The sequence below is a fragment of the Pituophis catenifer genome, unplaced genomic scaffold (genome assembly GCF_029215685.1).
Source record: "Pituophis catenifer annectens isolate HBS135680 unplaced genomic scaffold, rPitCat1.0.hap2 SCAF_15, whole genome shotgun sequence".
Lineage (NCBI taxonomy): Eukaryota > Metazoa > Chordata > Lepidosauria > Squamata > Colubridae > Pituophis > Pituophis catenifer.
In genome coordinates, this window is record NW_027256895.1 from 14845696 (window position 1) to 14865531 (window position 19836).

At 42.5% G+C, this 19836-nt stretch overlaps 1 protein-coding gene across 1 annotated transcript; it reads right to left on the reverse strand.

Annotated features, from left to right (window-relative positions):
• Positions 1 to 1318: 1318 nt before the first annotated feature.
• Positions 1319 to 16346, reverse strand: LOC139324404 (vomeronasal type-2 receptor 26-like). Its single transcript, XM_070954116.1, has 6 exons — positions 16051 to 16346; positions 14817 to 15105; positions 11218 to 12066; positions 9372 to 9599; positions 3093 to 3219; positions 1319 to 2217 (listed from the first exon to the last, which is right to left on the reverse strand). The coding sequence occupies exons 1-6, from the start codon at positions 16344 to 16346 to the stop codon at positions 1319 to 1321; spliced, it is 2688 nt and encodes an 895-aa protein (XP_070810217.1).
• Positions 16347 to 19836: the final 3490 nt, after the last annotated feature.

Consider the following 19836-nt stretch of genomic DNA (forward strand, 5'->3'; position numbering starts at 1 on the left):
CTGAACAAAAGGAGAGCTACATATTTGATTTATTAGGAATATAATCTAATAAATATATATTAAATGTATTAATTAATTATATTTATTGGGAATATTTTTTTTAGGAATACACATAATAAATTATCCTTAGATCTAATTATTAAATATATCTGATACAAGACATGTTTCCAAATTCCTACGGAAATTTAAAACCATGAATATTCTTTTCTTCCTCTATATTTTGTGTTTTGTACTGTCAGGGTTCTAAGTAACACCCCCAACAAAAGAAGACTCTGAGGCTAGAAGTTCCTCAAAGTTCCATTTTATTAGAGATGCCATATTGGCACATGTGGGAAAACCCGAATCTGAAAGCTTCCAGGTTTTCCCCACCCATGGGAAAGTCCAAGTCCCTGCCTAGCACCCACATGTCCATCACATGGCCCAATCAATGCACTGTCCCAACTGGAGATGCCTCCCAGTCACACCCCTGCAGGTACAGGGCAAGATGTCCTTGACTCTCAGAGAAAGGAATGTTATTATGAGTATGTATCTCCCCTGCTCCATACAATCCCCCCTCCCAGTTTCCCACAGTACTAAATGTGACAGGCCTGAGGATCCAATGCAAAAGATGGCTTCCAGGCCTGACATATGCTTTAAGTATTCTCCATATATTTTCCTCTTCCTTACATGAAAACTTTGTAAATACGTAAAAATATATTTGCTGCAAATGTGAGTAAATGATAGGACTGCTTTTGTAGCAACAGTTCATTTTATTAAATAACTAAACTAAGAACAATTGCTAGAAACATTGATCCAACAAAATAGTACAATATTTGATTTAGAGAAAGTGCACGATAAACTAAATCAGCCTGAATTGTGGAAGGTTCTGCTAGAATATGATATTGAAACTTGGCTGCTGAATGAAACTTGGCTGCAGATATGCTAAAACGTTTCTCAGAATTTATTGGACATTTTGAGAACAGTTCAAAACTTAGTAAGTAGTAACACACCTTTGGTTGCTTAATGTATTTATCAATAAATGTTAATAGCTTGCTGATGTAGCTCACACCATCTACAAAGTCTTACATGGCATGGGAGCAGGATATTTGTGGGTCCAACTTTCTCCAATTGTCTCTGCTTGCTCCATCAACTCCAGCAGGAGTAGCATACTCTAGATACTGTTTATTAAGGAGTGCTATCTAATAGTACTCTAGTAGTATGCCTTTTATGTCACTGAACCTTTATGTAACTGCGTCAACCTTTTCAAGTGAGCCAGGTCACGAATCTGATGGTGCAGTAATTCCAGGAATACTACTTTATCAATGAATATTAATAATATTTAGTTTTTTGTTTTTAGATGGTCCTTTGTGTTGAGTTCTGGTCTCCCTACAATTATGTAGCATTTAGGGAAAAAGATAGATCCCAATATTCCTATACCGGAAGCCAAGATGGAGAAGATCTCCACAGCTATCATGTATTTTCCTTTGGTGCTCAGATACGTTGGGACAAAAGTCATCCACACGCTACAAAACACCAGCATGCTAAAAGCAATAAATTTGGCTTCGTTAAAAGAGTCTGGCAGTTTTCGAGCCAAGAAAGCCACAATGTAACTGATGACAGCAAGAAATCCCATATATCCTAAAATATAATAGAACATGTTGCTTGACCCTTCATTGCATTCAACTACAATCTCTTCTGGAAGAGAATGCATGTCCAAATTTAGGAAAGGAGGGCCAGTGCACAGCCACACTATGCAAATAATTGCTTGAATGCAGGAACAACAGAGAATCAGAGAGAATGAAAATCTTTGCCCCACCCATTTTCTCATTTTTGATCCTGGCTTAGTAGCCATAAAAGCTAAAACCACTGTGATGGTTTTGGCCAAAACTGAAGAGACCGCAACTGAGAAGATGATCCCAAAAGCAATTTGGCGAAGAAGACAGGTCAGCAATTGGGGCTGACCAATGAACAGCAAGGAACAGAGGAAGCAGAGGAAGAGGGAGACAAGGAGAAGATAAGTGAGATTCCGGTTGTTAGCTTTGACAATGGGAGTATTCCGATGTTTTATGAAAATTCCAAGTACCACCACTGTGGTCACAGAAAATGATAGAGCCAAAACTGTTAAAGTGATGCCCAAAGTTTCATTATAAGACAAGAAATTTAGATCCTTGGGAATGCACATATTTTTTTCCTTGTTTGGATATTGTTCTTCTGGACAGTCTAAGCAATCATCCACATCTGTGAAAATATGTATTTCAGAATTCATAGCAGTATTTCAAATTTGCATACTTTTGTTTACTGACAAGTATTTATTAATCAAAAACATTCTATCTCATAAAACATCAGTGGACTACTTTGGTTTTTGGAACTGCAATGTGCAATAATTCTCATCATTCATTGGCTTCAGTCCTCCAAGGTAGATGTGCTGGCAGATATACTCCAGCAACATTAACACCTATTCACATCTCTGCTAAATATACTTTTGTTGTATCTTGCTTTTGGAGAGCTGAACTAAAATGGAACTCTCATGAATAATGAGGATGACCTGAAGAGCCGTGTTGGTGCAGTGGTTAGAATACACTGCTGTGGACTACTTCTGCTGACTGCCGGCTACCTTCAATTTGGCAGTTCGAATCTCACCAGGCTCAAGGTGGATTCAGCCTTCCTTCCTTCCAAGGTTGGTAAAATGATTTGATTTGATTTGATTGAACTTCTATACCACCCTTCTCCCAAAGGACTCAGGGCGGTGTACAGCCATATTAAACACATATAAACTCACAAAATTTAAAAACAATTTAAAACGAATATATAAAATTTGGCCCACAAAGTTAAAAGCTAACAAACACCCAATTTAAAATTCATATTAAGCCAGCCTGGCCTGTTGGAACAAAAGAGTCTTAAGGGCGCGGCGAAAGGTACGCAGGTACGCAGGTGAGGATCCAGATTGTTGGGAGGCAATAGGCTGATTCTGTAAAACACTTAGAAAGGGCTGCAAAGCACTGCGAAGTGGTATATAGCTCTAAATGCTACTGCTATGTTTGTGAGATCTCTGTGTGCCTTTATGGATACACACAGTTGTACATACTGTACATAAATATAACAGTATTTCCTACCTCTTTCATTTGAAAATTTTCTCGATGGACAAGTATTACAATCATAGCAACAAAATGGCTTCTCTTCCTTCCTTTTCTTTCTGGAGCCTGGTGGGCAATGATGATTGCACAGAGCAAGAGGAATACTCTATTCATTAATGAGAGGGGGGGGAAGAGAGAGAGAAATATATTTTAGTTTAGTTTAGCTTAGTTTATTATATTTGTATACTGCCCTTCTCCCGAGGGACTCAGGGCGGTGAACAGCCATGGTCAAAACAATGTACAACAAAAATTAAAAGCTTATTAAAATAATTCAATCATTCGGCCAAATTTAAAACATCCAACTAAGATCATTTTAAAACCCCTATCAAAACCCAATTTAAAAAACCTTTATCCTGTCAGACCAACTTGCTGGAATAATAGGGTCTTCAGAGCGAGACAGAAGGCACGGAGGTCGGGGATCCTTCGTATGTCCGGGGGCAGTTCATTCCATAGGGCCGGGCCCCCACAGAGAAGGCTCTCCCCCTGGGGGGCGCCAGCCTACACTGTTTGGCTGATGGCACCCTGAGGAGGCCCTCTCTGTGGGAGCGTATTGGTTGGTGGGAGGCAATCGGTGGCAGAATGCGGTCCTGTAGGTAACCAGGTCCTAAGCCATGGAGCGCTTTAAAGGTGGTAACCAACACCTTGAAGCGCACCCGGAAGACTACCAGAAGCCAGTGCAGCTCGCACAAGATGGGTGTTACATGGAGCAACGAGTCGCCCCATTATTACTCGCGCAGCTGCATTCTGGAGCTGGAGCCTCTGGATGCTCCTCAAGGGGAGCCCCATGTAGAGAGCATTACAATAGTCCAGCCAGGAAGTGACGAGGGCATGAGTGACTGTGCGCAGGGCATCCCAATCCAGAAAGGGACACTCTCAAGACTCACCTCCATCATCCCGTCCGAGGCTATCCAATTGGAGTCTAGGCCAGCCCGAATCTGAGTGATTTTATCATGCAGGAATTGTCCAAAATCCTCAGCTCTACCCTGCAAGGGATCCTCCCTCGCTCCCACCCGTAGGAGAGAGAGGGTCACCCTAAACAGGGCGACTGGGTGGTTCTCTGCAGATGCAAAAAGAGTGGAAAAATAGTTGGATTTCGCCACTCTTATCACCACTAGGTAGGTCTTGATATAAGACCTCACCAGTGTCCGGTCAGATTCAGTGCGGTTGGACCTCCAATCGCTCTCTAGGCATCTTTTCTGGCATTTCATCTCCCTCAGCTCCTTGGAGAACCAAGGAGCTGGTTGAGATTGGCACCGAGTCAGAGGCCGCAAAGGTGCGACACGGTCCATGGCTCCAGCGGCTGCCCTATCCCAGGCGGCCACCAGTTCCTCAGCTGAGTCGCGAGTCAGAGTCTCTGGGGATGGCCCAAGCTCTGTCAGGAACCTCTCAGGGTCCATCAGGCACCTGGGACGGAACCACCTGGTCGGTTCCGTCTCCCTGCGATGAGGGGAAGCGGTTCGAAAGTCTAGCTGAAGGAGCGAATGATCTGTCCATGACAAGGGCTTAATAATTAGGTTCCCTATTGTAAGATCATTCAGCCACTGACCAGAGACAAAAATTAAGTCCAGCGTGTGTCCCCCAATGTGGGTGGGGTCATGAACTAACTGGGTCAGGTCCATGGCCGTCATGGAAGCCATGAACTCCCGAGCTGCTTCTGACATTTCACCGACAGATGGCAGGTTGAAATCCCCATGACCAGAAGTCTGGGGGTATCCACCGCCACCCCGCTATTACATTGAGCAGCTCAGGCAGGGCTGCTGTCACGTGGCAGGGAGCCAGGTATGCAGTCAACAAACCCATCTGCACCCCATGACCCCACTTCACAAGGTGGGATTCACAGCCGGTTATCTGAGGAACAGTGGCCTCCCTCGGACTAAGACTTTCTTTAATAATCACCGCTACCCCCCCTCCCCTCCCCTGGGCCCTCGGCTGATGAAATGCATGGAAGCCTGGTGGGCAGGCTTCCTTGAATCCAACCATTTTCAGAAATCAGTACATGCATCATATACTTCTGAAAAATATTAGTTTTATGTATGTGTGTGTTTGTGCAGATATGTACACATATAAGAATCTGATCCATAATAGCATGTATTATTGATGAACCTTACCTTTACTCAGAATAGGCTTTTTTCATCACTATTACATTGAAATAACCTACTGTATATAGAGATAGGAATAGAATAACAGAGTTGGAAGGGACCTTGGAGGTCTTCTAGTCCAACCCCATGCTTAGGCAGGAAACCCTTCAGACAAATGGTTATCCAACCTCTTTTTAAAAACTTCCAGTGTTGGAACATTCCCAACTTCTGGAGGCAAGTTGTTCCACTGATTAATTGTTCTAACTGTCAGGAAATTTGTCCTTAGTTCTAAGTTGCTTCTCTCCTTGATTAGTTTCCACCCATTGCTTCTTGTCCTACCCTCAGCTGCTTTGGAGCATACCTTGACTCCGTCTTCTTTGAGGCAGCCCCTGAGATATTGGAACACTGCTGTCATGTCTCCCTTAGTCCTTCTTTTCATTAAACTAGACATACCTAGTTCCTGCAACCATTCTTCATATGTTTTTCTTGCCTAAATGTAGAACCTTACTTTTTTCACCATTAAATTTCATTTTGTTAGATAGCGCCCAATGTTCAAGTCTGTCAAGATCCTTCTGTATCTGAAGTCTATCTTCTGGAGTGTTGGGTATTCTTGCCAGTTTGGTGTCATCTGCAAATTTGATGGGTTCCCCATCTATTGCCACATCGACATCATTGGTGAAGTTGTTGAAGAGAACTGGGCCTAACACAGAGCCTTAGGGTACTCCACTGCATACATCCCTCCATGTAGATGCAGTTCCATTGAGGACTACACATTGAATGTGATTGGTCAGCCAGCTACGAATTCATCTGGTTGTGATGCTGTCTAACCCACATGTTTAAACTTTATCTAGTAGTAGGTTATGGTTTACTTTATCAAATGCCTTACTGAAGTCCAAGTAAATTATATCGATAATAATCCTCTGATCCAATAATAATAATAATAATAATAATAATAATAATAATAATAATAATAATAACAACAACAACAACAACAACAACAACAACAACGAACCACTACATTAGCCGAAACAAACCAACTGATGTATGCAGCAGCCGTCATAACCACCAAAGAACTGGGGTTGAAAATACAAAAGAACCAAAGAGGCAAGAAGGGGAAGCCTAAGTGGAAAATTCAGTTAGAATTGAAGATCAAATAGTACGTGGAGATTTGAGCAACTTGAAGAACCTAAGGCAAGGTCAGCTAAAGAACAAGCAGATCAAAAGCAGCCTGGAAGCAAGATACAATCTGAGGAATAAGGAGATTGCGGTAGTAATTGAAGAGCTGAAGCAGAGGGTTGTTGCCATCGCTGAAAAGATTACAAGATATGAAAACCGAGTAACTCAGTTCAAGGAAAACTCACAGTTCAGAGCAAATCAGCACCAGTTTTATAAGAGTTTAGAAAATGGAAACGGAGTAACAACAAATGAAAAGCCTGATAAAGAGAAAGCTCTGAAATTCTGGAAGAATTTGTGGGAAAACAACAAGAAGCACGACAGAAATGCAAAATGGATCAAACAGGTTGAGGACTCTATTAAAGTGCATAAAATGGAAGACGTGAAAATAACAAAAGCAATGGTGCAAAGACAGTCAAGAAAAGTGAAGAACTGGAGTGCACCTGGACCGGATGAGCTGCATGGCTTCTGGTTAAAGGCACTTACAAGTCTGCACAAAAGATTGGCAACCCAGATGAACCAGATCCTAAAAACACCTGAAAATGATGAATGGATGACAACTGGAAGGACATTTTTGATCCAAAAAGATAAAGAAAAAGGAAAGGACCCTGGAAACTATAGGCCAATCACCTGTTTGCCAACAACATACAAGCTTCTTACTGGTATCATTGCAAACCAAATCTATGGATAACTGGAAAGAAATAACTTGCTTCCTGTAGAACAGAAAGGATTCTGCAAAAACTCAAGAGGAACAAAGGATCAATTGCTGATTGACAAACTAATCCTAAAGAACTCAAAGAAAAGACGAACCAACCTGTTCATGGCTTGGATAGACTATAAAAAAGTGTTTGATTCAGTTCCCCATAGCTGGATCAAGAAAAGCCTGGAAATCTTAGGCATCAGCAGCAACATACAAAAATTCATGGAATCTTCAATGAACCTCTGGAAAATGAAACTTATGGCTAATGAAGAAGAACTGGGTGAAGTTGAAATTAAACGAGGCATTTTCCAGGGCGATTCCCTTTCACCCCTACTTTTTATACTCTCAATGCTACCACTGACAATCATTTTGAAGAAGATGAACTGTGGATACGAACTTGCAAAGAAAGGACTGAAAATCTCGCACTTGATGTACATGGATGATTTGAAGCTGTTTGGTAAAACAAAAGCTGAACTGAATTTATTAATTGAAAACACAAAAGAATTCAACCAAGACATTGGTATGCAGTTTGGAATTGACAAATGTGCAACAATAGCAACCAAAGCAGGCAAGATCATAGAAGAGGATGGAATAGAACTAGAGAATGAAGAAATGATAAAGGCAGTAAAATCAGAAGAAGGCTACAAGTACTTGGGGATTTTAGAAGCCTCGGACTTAATGCATAATAAAGTCAAGGAATTAACTTCAGCCAAGTACATTCGGCGAATTCGTAAGATATTAATGTCCAAATTGAATGGAGGAAACATCATAAAAGCCATAAATACCTGGGCTATACCTTTGATTAGATACTCTGCAGGAATAATTGACTGGACCCAGATGGAGTTAGACAATTTGGACAGAAAAACAAGGAAGTTTATGACAATGAATCATGCCTTGCACCCTAAAAGTGATGTTGACCGATTATATTTACCAAGAGCAGAGGGTGGTCGAGGACTCGTACAAGTAAAGCAGACTGTGGAAGAAGAAAAATGCAGCTTGAATGATTACATCCAGAAAAGTGAAGAACCAATGTTTAAGGAAGTAAATAAAGGAGGCCTTTTGAAGACAACTAAAACAAAAGCAGAATATAAGAAAGAAGTAATTGAGCAGCGAGCTGAAAATTGGAAACACAACGCTCTGCATGGCCAATACTTGAAAAGTATTGAAGGCAAAGCTGACCAGAAACTAACTTGGAACTGGTTAAGATCAGGAGTACTGAAAAAAGAAACTGAAAGCTTTATTTTGGCAGCTCAAGAACAAGCCCTAGCCACAAACTGCATGAAGGCAAAAATTCAACATGTTACCACCAACAGCAAATGCCACCTCTGCAATGAGAAAGATGAGACAGTCGACCACCTGATCAGTGGGTGCAGCAAAATTTCACAAACTGACTACCTACAATGCCATGACCGTGTTGCTAAGATCATTCACTGGAAATTGTGCCAGAAGTTTGGATTTGAGTACAGCAAAAACCACTGGGAACATCAGGTTGAGAAAGTTTTAGAGAATGAGAAACTCAAGATCTTGTGGGACTTTAGGATTCAGACTGACAGACACTTGGTCCACAACACACCTGACATAACAATAGTTGAAAAGAAAAAAGTATGGTTCATTGACATTGCAATACCTGGTGATGCACGGATTGAAGATAAGCAGCAAGAAAAAATCACAAAGTACCGGGACTTGCAAATTGAAGTTGAGTGACTGTGGAAAAAGAAATTGTGTGTTGTCCCGATTGTAATTGGAGCCCTTGGAGCAATACCCAAAGGGCTACCCCGCTATTGAGAAATTCTAAATTTGCCGGACTTGAAGATTTTGACTCTACAAAAAACAACCTTACTCGGAACAGCTTTCATCCTCCAACGATACCTTAACAGTTCCTAGGTCCTTGGTTAGGACTCGAGCTGCTGAGCTATCAACCAGCCTCAAAGGCTGTGAATCTCACTAAAGATTAACTAATAATAATAATAATAATAATAATAATAATAATAATAATAATAATAATAATAAATGTCTTGTGGTTATTCTGAGTTGTTTCTATTTGACTTCAGGGCTGCTCATAGATAGAGTCAATATATACATTATATTATTACTGAAAGTCAGGGACCACTTCAGTTAAACCACCTAAATGACATCTAAATTCCTCCACAAGAATTAGTGTTTACTGGTCGGATGCTCTTTCTGATGCCACATGGTGTTCTCAATTGTCTTCCTGGCAATTATCATAACAATACTGTCAATCGTTAATTGCAGAAAAGGAGGCCATCTATTTTAATTTTCAAACTGGAAACTTCATTTTGGTCCTACCTGGTTAAAATGGGCTGGCCATGTGATTTTTCTTTCATTGATGGAGAACCTTCTGCCTGATGGGGCTTGAGGATCCATTTGTCCCACTTTTACTTTCATGAAGGATTTGTTAGGGAAAGTAACCCAGTTGATGATGTCAAATCCATCTAGCAATTCACCCTTCTTGTCAAAAAACACCTTGTCTCCGGCACTGTTGTTAAAGGAGACTTGACTTAGGAAATGATAAAGCTGGAATAAATGACGTTTTCGCAAGTGTTACCAAAGTGGTGGAAAAAGTGAAAAACGTTTGACTTGGAAAAAAGTTTTGATATTCTCTGAAGCTATTTAATTATTTTATCACTCCGTTACTGGGAGTCCCATTATTTCCTTCCCCAATCAAATATTTCACTTCAGCTCAGTTTGAAAAGCATACGAAGAACTAGCAGGCAATGTATTTCAAATAAACAGACTAAATTTTCTTTTAGCATAGAAATATATTGATATCCCTATGTCACTGATGGAATCCAAGTATTTCAGAGCCAAGGTTTACTATTTGCCAGGGGAATAGTACTATTGATACTATCTCTACTACCACTATTTCTATTGAATTAAATTTATATGTTGTCTAATTTCCAGTGACTCTGGGCAGTTTCCAAATGGTTAAGTACTGTAATTATGTATTTTTCTCTGCTATAATTTATTGTGCAATTTTTATTATTTATTTAAATTAGAATGTTCTGCAAAATTTTGGATAAAATCCTAAATTCTGGATTTGGTAGTATCCTGCATCTCTCATTTCTTTCAAAACATACAAAAATGATAGTCTCAGAAAAATGTTAGTCCTTTTATTGCCATTATGGAGTCTATTTACACGTATTTATCTCCATTGTTTGCAGGTAGACTTACAACTATTCATTTAGTGTGTCAGGTTTCAAGGTCATCTCAAATAAATTGCATTTCAAACAAAGTCTTTGAAGAAAAACTCCCATTTATTAAGCACGACATTCTAACTCCAACTCAATCGAAGCCAACACTGACTTCCAGACCCCAAACCCTCCCTTTCCGTTCCCCACTCCCCTGCACTCATTGGCCATCTTCCAAGTCACTCTACCCCTAACCTACTGCTCCAGCTCAAAGGAATTTCCCCCCTCCCATCCCATCTCCTAGGGGATATTATCTCCAGGGAAAATAATTAGGTGAAAAGTCAAACGTCCCTTTCCCGACGCCTCCGCTTCTCCTTCTTATGTCAGCACTAGAGTAAATGCAGCTTGAAGTGCTGATATAGTGATCTTCAAAAGTTTCAATGGCACTGAAAGAATAACTTACAACTAGATCTTGAACTTATAGCTATTGCTGCATCCTTACAGTCATGTGATCAAATTTGATTGGTATGTAGTTACAATACCGTGTTTCCCTGAAAATAAGACCCTCTCTTATATATTTTAGAACCCTGAAATAAGCGCTTGGTCTTATTGCCATGCGCTCAAAAGCCCTATTGTGCTTATTATGAGGGGGTGTCTTATTTTGGGGGAAACAGGGTAGTTGCAGTATCCAGGGCTCTTGTGGTCACCATTTGTGACCTTCCCATCCAGCTTTTGATAGCAAAGTCAATGGGAGAAGCTGGATTCACTTAATCACCATGTAATTCGCTCAACAACTACAATGACTCACTTAACAATCCTGACAAAAAATGGGCAGGTCTCACTTAACAACTGATTTGCTTAGGCATGGAAATGTTGGTCCCAATTGTAATCATAAGTCAAAGACTACTCATATACTCACTGTCTTTCCTTCTGTGCATCTTCTCTGGGAATTCTTAGTAAGGCAGTATATACAGAATGAGAATCCTTTCTAGATATGGCACTACCTGAAAATACTGTGATTTAGAAGTCCTTGGGCGATCTCTATCCAACACTGCTCCGTATTTCCTTCTGGATGAGTAAAAGGCATGCAAAGCATGAGTCACAGCATAGACAGCATTATAAACACTGTAGCTTTGACTGGTCATGCTCGTTTCAAAAAAAGAATGCGGAAGGCTTTCCAGTCTCTCATTGCCAGTACAGCTTCCTTTGTCTGTTGCAGAATCTGGAAATGAGCATTTAAATGCTTGTTCCCAGAAGACTCTGATAAAATGATCGGTCAGAGAATGGGGGTCCTGAAATAGAAGGAAATTCTGAAACGTTGACATCTCCGAGGTATGACGTGCAAAGGACAAGGCACCATGGAAGATCTGCATGTTTAAATTGTTTAAAAAGGGCTCCACTGAAAAATCCCAATGGGCTGTCATTACCCATACTTTCTGCACAGGCAGCCTCATGTCTGATTCAGCAAGATTGAGCACTAGTTGCAAATCTAACATCATGTGAGCATCAGCACTTACAACACAGACACTAACATTTGTCTTAATCAGCAACAGGGCCATTTCCCTGAACATGTCAATGAAATTACCAACCATGTGTAAAATATTGCTTTGGAGTGGCATTCGTTCAGAGAAGGCAGTGCAGATTCCATTATCATTAAAGCTTTTCTCCAAGGTCTGCACAAACTTTTCTCCTTTATTGTCATCCATGGCCATGATCCCAATCCATTTCCATTGAAAATGCAGGAACAGCTTGACTATTCCTGTATATTGATGCGCTTCATTAGGTACCATGCGGTATAAGAAAGATGGGTGGTTTATATCATTCACTGGTGGACTATATAAACAATAGGAGACCTAAAGGCCAACATAATTACATTCATAATCGGGAAATATAAAAATATCTGCAGGGTCAAACACAAAAACACAGTAGTTTTTATTTTATTTTCTAAAAAAAAAATATTTAGTTAGTTTACAGCATACCCAAAGGCTGCTCCAATGACAAACTGACTCTATGTAGCATTTAGTTTTCTCCATCCTTAACATGAGATGAACTAAACCAAACCCCAAAATAAATAAATGAATAAATAAATAATAAAACATTTGTTCTGTATAACAGATTCCATATCATCCTGACTTCTTTTATCTGCATTTATAAATATTATTTCTTTTGTCACCCATTTTCCCATCTCTATTTATTATTATTTATTTATTAATTCAATTTGTATGCCACCCCTCTTCGAAGACTTAGGGCAGCTCACAATGCATTTAAAATCATTATAAAAAACATTTAAAAATTAAAAACATTAAAACTCATTCACACTATTCATGGCCGGATCTCACCAGATCGCAAGAGCGAGATCAAGAGCCCCAGGCCTGCCAGAAAAGCCAGGTCTTAATCGCTTTTTGGAAGGTCAACAGGGTGGGGATGGTCCGGACCTCAGTAGGTACCTGGTTCCAGAGAGCTGGGGCAGCCACAGAGAAGGCCCTCCCCCGCGGGCCCGCCAGCCGGCATTGTTTAGATGATGGGACCTGGAGGAGACCAACTCTGTGGATCATACCGGTCATTGGGAGTTATGCGGTAGAAGGCGGTCTTGAAGATACCCTGGCCCTGAGCCATGTAGGGCTTTAAAGGTAATAACCAACACCTTGAATTGTGACCAGAGACCAATAGGGAGACAGTGCAGCTTGTGGAGAATTGGTGTAATGTGGGTGTACCTAGGTGCACCCACGACAGCTCGCGCGGCTGTGTTCTGGACCAACTGTAGTCTCCAAACACTTTTCAAGGGTAGCCCCATGTAGAGCACGTTGCAATAATCTAACCTTGGGGTGACAAGGGCATGAGTGACCATGAGGAGAGCCTCCTGATCCAAGTAGGGTCGCAATTGGTTCACCAGGCGAACCTGTGCAAAGGTCCCCCTAGCCACAACTGTCAGATGTTGCTCTAATCTTAGCTGTGAGTCTAGGAGGACACCCAAATTGTGAACCCGTTCTGAGGGGGACAATTTCTCCCACCCCCAAAACCAAGGATGGACAATCAACATAGTCTTTAGGAGGCAATACCACAGCCACTCAGTTTTGTCTGGGTTAAGTCTGAGCCTGTTGACTCCCATCCAGACCCTCACAGCCTCCAGGCACTGGTACATCGCATCCACCGCATCACTGAATTGACGCGGGGTAGAGATATACAGCTGGGTATCATCAGCATATTGCTGATACCTCACCCCGTATCGTCAGATGATCTTACCCAGCGGCTCTAGTTAACAATGCATGAAGTACAAATGTTCCTCTACTTGTTCTAATTTTTCATGATTTATTTTTGATTCATTATTATTCCTTTTATTTCCCTGGTTACAATCTAAGAGCAGTCAGTACCAACTAAATGCTAACCAGAGGTGGGATTCAGCTGGTTCGCACAGGTTCACCTGAACTGGTATCTAATTATTTCTGCAGTTCAGCGAATTGGCTGAATTCCACCACTGATTGCCATGCCGAGCCACGCACCCTTCCCCTCCCAGTACTCCTTGTTTGGCCTCCCGGCTGCCTGGCCTGAGAAGGTAAGTCTGACCATGGAGGAAGGAGACCCACTCCGGGCCCGCCGGGCTCAGCCAAAGGGGCACCTGGGGTGAAATGATTAGGTTCAGCCGCCTCTAGATAGAAGGCCTGAGAGAAAGTGCCTGATCCGGGAACACAGCCCTCCACAATAGAGGCCTTCTGGGAGCAAAGTCTTGGATGATCTCATCTGTCCCAAAAGCCTCGAGGGGCTACAGAGTTTCTGCATGCCTCTGCCAGCCCGAGCACCCTGCCCTACAGATCACAACAGGGCCTGTTGTGGCCCCGCCCTCTGAGCCTGTCCCATCGGAGGAAGAAAGCTCCGAGCATGAGGAAGAGGAGTCAGCCAGGCCTCCCTCTCCAGGCCCCTCCCCTCTGGCATTGTCTCAAGTGCCGGCCAAGGGAGAGGAGACAGCTGATTCGAATCAGAGTGATGAAGAAACATCATTCCTGGACACACGCCTCCGAAGGCGTGATAAACATTTGCAGCATCTTAGGAGGCGTGCTAGGGATTAGAACTGAGTCACTGGACCACACCCCAGAGACTATATAATAGAGGGTGGTGGTCAAGGATCCTTGTGACGAACAAAGCAAACCCTGGATAGTCACTAAAGCCTCGTCCGGAACTGCTGAGAGAAAGATTTAAAGTGTTGGACATTTGGACTCTTGAGTATTTATCTTTCTGTTTTACTTTGAAAATAAAGTCACTTGGCAGACGGTGTGTCTATCGCTGCCAAGTGGGAGATAAGACTTGGGTGCGTTCCAAAGTGTTTCCTTAACCCTCGACTGGCTGTGTTTGTGTGTGTGTGGGTACGGGGACAGATCAAGGGCCAGTGCATCGCAGGGGCACTCCAGGTGGCCGGATGAATGTCCCAGGCCTACCACACGAGTCAGCCAGCCTAGCCAGAGACTGCTGGGTAATAATAAATGTCTTAATAACTTTTTAAAGTACATCAACTGGAAGATAAAGTCCATCCATCTTAAAATTGTCAAGATTGAGAAACACTGTAATAGATAATAAGTTCCTAAACAAATAGAGCTGTAATCCACCTTACCTGAGGAATCTTGTAGATCCCTAAGATAGTAGCTATGTGGAGGGAAGTTTCTGAGTCAGTACCCCCAATGACAGCTGCTGGTATCTTCTTGCTGCATTTGTAGTTGAGAAAAGTTGGGTTCTGATTAAAGAGCAAGTTCAGCGTGTTCTGATAAGTTATCTGGGCATCAAAGTGGCTATCATAGATATGAAATCCCACAGTCCAATTGGGTAAGATCATGCTGTTTCCATTGATTTCATTCACTGCAAAAGCCAAGGCTAGGGTGTGCTGATATTTTTTCAGCATTACACTAAAATAAAAGACACGTTTTGAGTAAACCATGAAGTTCAGTGTTGTGACCATTTGCATCCCAGAAAATGGTACCCTATATTTACTGGTGGAGAACACTGGAGAATGAGAAACCTGACATTAGAATGAAGTTACCTTTAACTAGAGAATAGCTTGTTTGCTTGTAATGGATCTACCCTTCTCCAATATTTCAACTGTCCTAATTTGTCTTAGAAACAAATGCAATGTTTTACATTGCAACAGATATTACACTAAATATCGCTTCATTAACTTATACAGTGAAACTATTCAATAATGGATTGTTTTTCTTCTGGACCAGACCAAATCACATGTAACCCAACATGCTAGTCACAAGACAATTACTTGCTTCTGGCCTCTCCAAAGGTCAGAGAAATATGAAGAGATTTTCCTCCAATGATTTTTGAGTAGGAAGTCTCTGGATACAAATAATGCTATGCATATAACACCAAGGATTTAAGCAAAAGAAGATTGATCCAAAACCGAGGCAGGTTTTCCCACTTCACACAGGCAAATCTAGCATGTTTACTGACTGACTTGATCCTACAGTTGTTAAAGATCAGAATAAACTCAGAGCATACAAGGAGATCAGGCAAATATCGTAGAATCATAGAGCTAGAAGAGAAGTTTAGATCACAATATCCAACTGCTTTCTCAGTGCTGGAGCTTTAAGTTTAAGCGAAATAGTTGGGTTAAACCTAAGAGCGGTAAGATAGAAGTTGCAGAGATGAAAAATAACATGTTTGCCACATGTGTGTTGATTACCATTTCAAAATCTCCTATTTTCTATTACCAGAAGACCAGAATGTATGGATGAAGGACTACTAATTATCTGATTTCTGGAATCTATGTCAAGTTGCTGAAAGCATATCAGTGGCACTGCCAGGAAATAGTCAAGTATTACAGAAATCAGTGAGGTTTTTCTTACATAGGTTCAAAATCACACTTGGATCTAGGGTGTGAGGTGAAATCTGCTCCTTCAGACAAGGAGAAAAACTGTGAAAGTATCCCACCAATTATCACATCACCTGGCTGAAAGTATTGGTATTTCACTTTCAGAGACTCACAAATGGCACAAACTGCAGGAGATATTGCACAATCTGTTGGTTGCAGCAGCAGCAGCAAATACACAAGAAGTCTCAGGGACAAGAAGGACCCTCTCATGCAGCAGGCAAAATGATTGTCCCTTAATTTCCGATCTCCTACTCCTACTTTGATCTTCATCATCCAGCTATTTAGTATGCCATGGTCTTTATGATTCTGAATCCTACCACTAAATGCATACACACTGATTTGCTGAATCCATGGATGGATGGATAGATACATGTATACATACATACATACATACATACATACATACATACATACATACATACATACACTAACCCTCTCTTTGATCCGTTCAGGAGTTACAGTATATACCTGTATGAAATTAGAGTGGAAAAATATTTTTTCTGCCTTGAGAGTAACGATGATTTCATAATTATCACCTTAGATAATAATCAGGTATGCATTTTCCAAAACACTGCAAAATTCCCAGAGGTTAATCCTCCTCCTTTTCTTTCTCCTTGGCCTTCATTCTTAGTTTGGGCCTAATAATGATTGTTTTGTAGATGATAAGTATTGGAGATGCTGAACAAAAGGAGAGCTACATATTTGATTTATTAGGAATGTAATCTAATAAATAGATATATATATTAAATGTATTAATTGATTATATTTATTGGAAATATTTTTTTAGGAATACACATGTCATAAATTATCCTTAGATGTAATTATTAGATTTGATTTACTGGGGATAAATTTATTAGGGATAAAAATCTAATAAATTGTTGTTACATCTATTATTTGATTAGATTTCTTAGATTGGATTTATTAGGAATATCTGTGTGTACATGTGTGTCTTCAAGTCAGTGTCAGCTAGAAGAATAATTTTGCAGAAAATATGCTATGCTTCTCAATACTTTTGTGATGGAAGGAGGGAAAACAATAAAGTTTTCCATCTGAATATCTGATAAAAGACATATTTAATCATTTTAAACTGCTTTTAAATTTTGTATGTTCTGTTTTTTATTTCGGCTGTTCACCGCCCTGAGTCCTATTGGAGAAGGGCGGTATATAAATGGAAACAAATAAATAAAATAAATAAATATTTCCAAATTCCTACAGAGATTTAAAACCATGAAAATGCTTTTCTTCCTTTACATATTGTGTTTTATATTGTCAGGGTTCCAAGTAACACCCCCAACAAAAGAAGACTCTGAGGCTAGAAGTTCCTCAATGTTCCATTTTATTAGAGATGTCATATTGGCACATATGGGAAAACCCGAATCTGAAAGCTTCCAGGTTTTCCCCACCCATAGGAAAGCCCAAGTCCCTGCCCAGTACCCACATGTCCATCACATGGCCCAATCAATGCACCGTCCCCACTAGAGATACCTCCCAGTCACACCACTCCAGGTGCAGGGCAAAATGTCCTTGACTCTCAGAGAAAGGAATGTTATTATGACTATGTATCTCCCCTGCTCCATACAATCCCCCCTCCCAGTTTCCCACAGTACTAAATGTGACAGGCCTGAGGATCCAAGGCAAAAGATGACTTCCAGGCCTGACATATGCTTTAAGTGTTCTCCATATATTTTCCTCTTCCTTACATGAAAACTTTGTAAATACGTAAAAATATATTTGCTGCAAATGTGAGTAAATGATAGGACTGATTTTGTAGCAACTGTTCATATTATTAAATAACTAAACTAAGAATAATTTCTAGATATGGCGGGAGCAGGGGGCCACATCATGTGTTGGGGACGCGCACTCGCTGTCTGAGAGCAATTGCGCGCCCCGGCCCCCAAGGCTCCCCTCGGATACTAGGTGGCTGAGATACTCAGGACCTGGGCCTGCGATTGATGCTGTGCAACGCTAGGTCTGTGGTAAATAAGGCCCCCCTCATTCACAATCTTATCCAGGAGGGGGGAGTGGACCTGGCAGGTATTACAGAGACCTGGTTGGGACCGGAGGGAGGTGTCCCTCTGGTCGAGATGTGCCCACCAGGTTTCAGAGCATACCATCAACCGAGAGCCCAGGGGAGGGGCGGGGGGGGTGGCGGTTATTATTAAAGAAGGTCTTGGTTCGAGGGAGACCACTGTGCCTCAGATTGTCGGATGTGAGTCCCTCTTCGTGAGATGGGGTCATGGGGTTCAGATGGGCTTGCTGCTTGCGTACCTGGCTCCCTGCCGCGTGGCAGCAGCCCTGCCTGAGCTACTCGACGTGATAGCCGCGGTGGCAGTTGATACACCCAGGCTTATGGTCATGGGTGATTTCAACTTGCCATCCGTTGGTGAAACGTCTGGGATGGCTCGGGAGTTCATGGCTTCCATGACGGCCATGGACCTGACCCAGTTAGTTCATGGCCCCACTCACGGGGGGGACACACTCTAGACTTGATTTTTGTCTCTGGCCAGTGGTTGAGTGATCTTGTTATAGGGGATATAGGTATGGAACCCTTGTCATGGTCAGATCACTCACTCCTTCGTCTGGACCTTCGTACCGCTACACCCCGCCGCAGGGAGGCGGACCCAATTAGATGGGTCTGCCCCAGGCGCCTGATGGATCCTGATAGGTTCCAGACGGAGCTTGGGCCAATTCCTGATGATCTGGCACACGACTCGGCCGAGGACCTAGTAGCTGCCTGGGACCGGGCGGCTGGTGGGGCCTTGGATCGAGTCGTGCCTTTGCGGCCTCTGACCCGGTGTCGATCCCTCGCGGCTCCTTGGTTCACGGAGGAACTGAGGGAGATGAAACGCCGGAAAAGACGCCTAGAGAGCGGTTGGAGGGCCAGTCTCGCTGAATCTGACCGAACACTGGTAAGGTCGCATATTAAGACCTACCTAGTGGCGATAAAGACGGCAAAGTTCAATTACTTTTCCGCCTCTATTGCGTCATCAGGGAATCGTCCGGCCGCCCTGTTCAGGGTAACCCGCTCCCTGCTCCACCTGGGAGTGCGGGAGGATCCCTTGGAAGGCAGGGCGGAGTATTTCGGACAATACCTGCATGACAAAATCGCTCAGATCTGGGGGGACTTGGACTCTGACTGGGTAGATCAGGGCAGGGTGACGAGGAATAGTCTTGAGAATGTTATCTGGGAGGAGTTTGATGCTGTGACTCCCGATGATGTGGACAGGATTTTGGGGAGACTTAGTGCGGCCACATGTTTACTGGACCCGTGTCCCTCCTGGTTGGTACTGGCCTCCCGGGAGGTTACACGAGGCTGGCTCCAGGGTGTTATCAACGCTTCCCCGCGGCCTTGAAGGAGGCGGTGGTGAGGCCTCTCCTCAAGAAGCCGTCCCTGGATCCAGCAATATTGGCCAACTACCGTCCTGTCTCCAACCTTCGCTTCCTGGCGAAGGTTGTTGAGAGTGTGGTCGCGCGACAGTTCCCGCAATTCCTGGAGGAAACATCCTATCTGGATCCATTCCAGTCTGGTTTCAGGCCTGGGCACAGCACGGAAACGGCATTGGTCGCGTTGGTCGATGATCTCTGGAGGGCTCGGGACAGGGGTTGCTCCTCTGTTCTGGTCCTGTTAGACCTCTCAGCGGCTTTTGATACCATCGACCATGGTATCATGCTGCACCGGTTGGAAGAGTTGGGGATGGGGGGCACCGTGTTACGGTGGTTCTCCTCCTTTCTCTCCGACCGGTCGCAGTTCGTGTTGGCA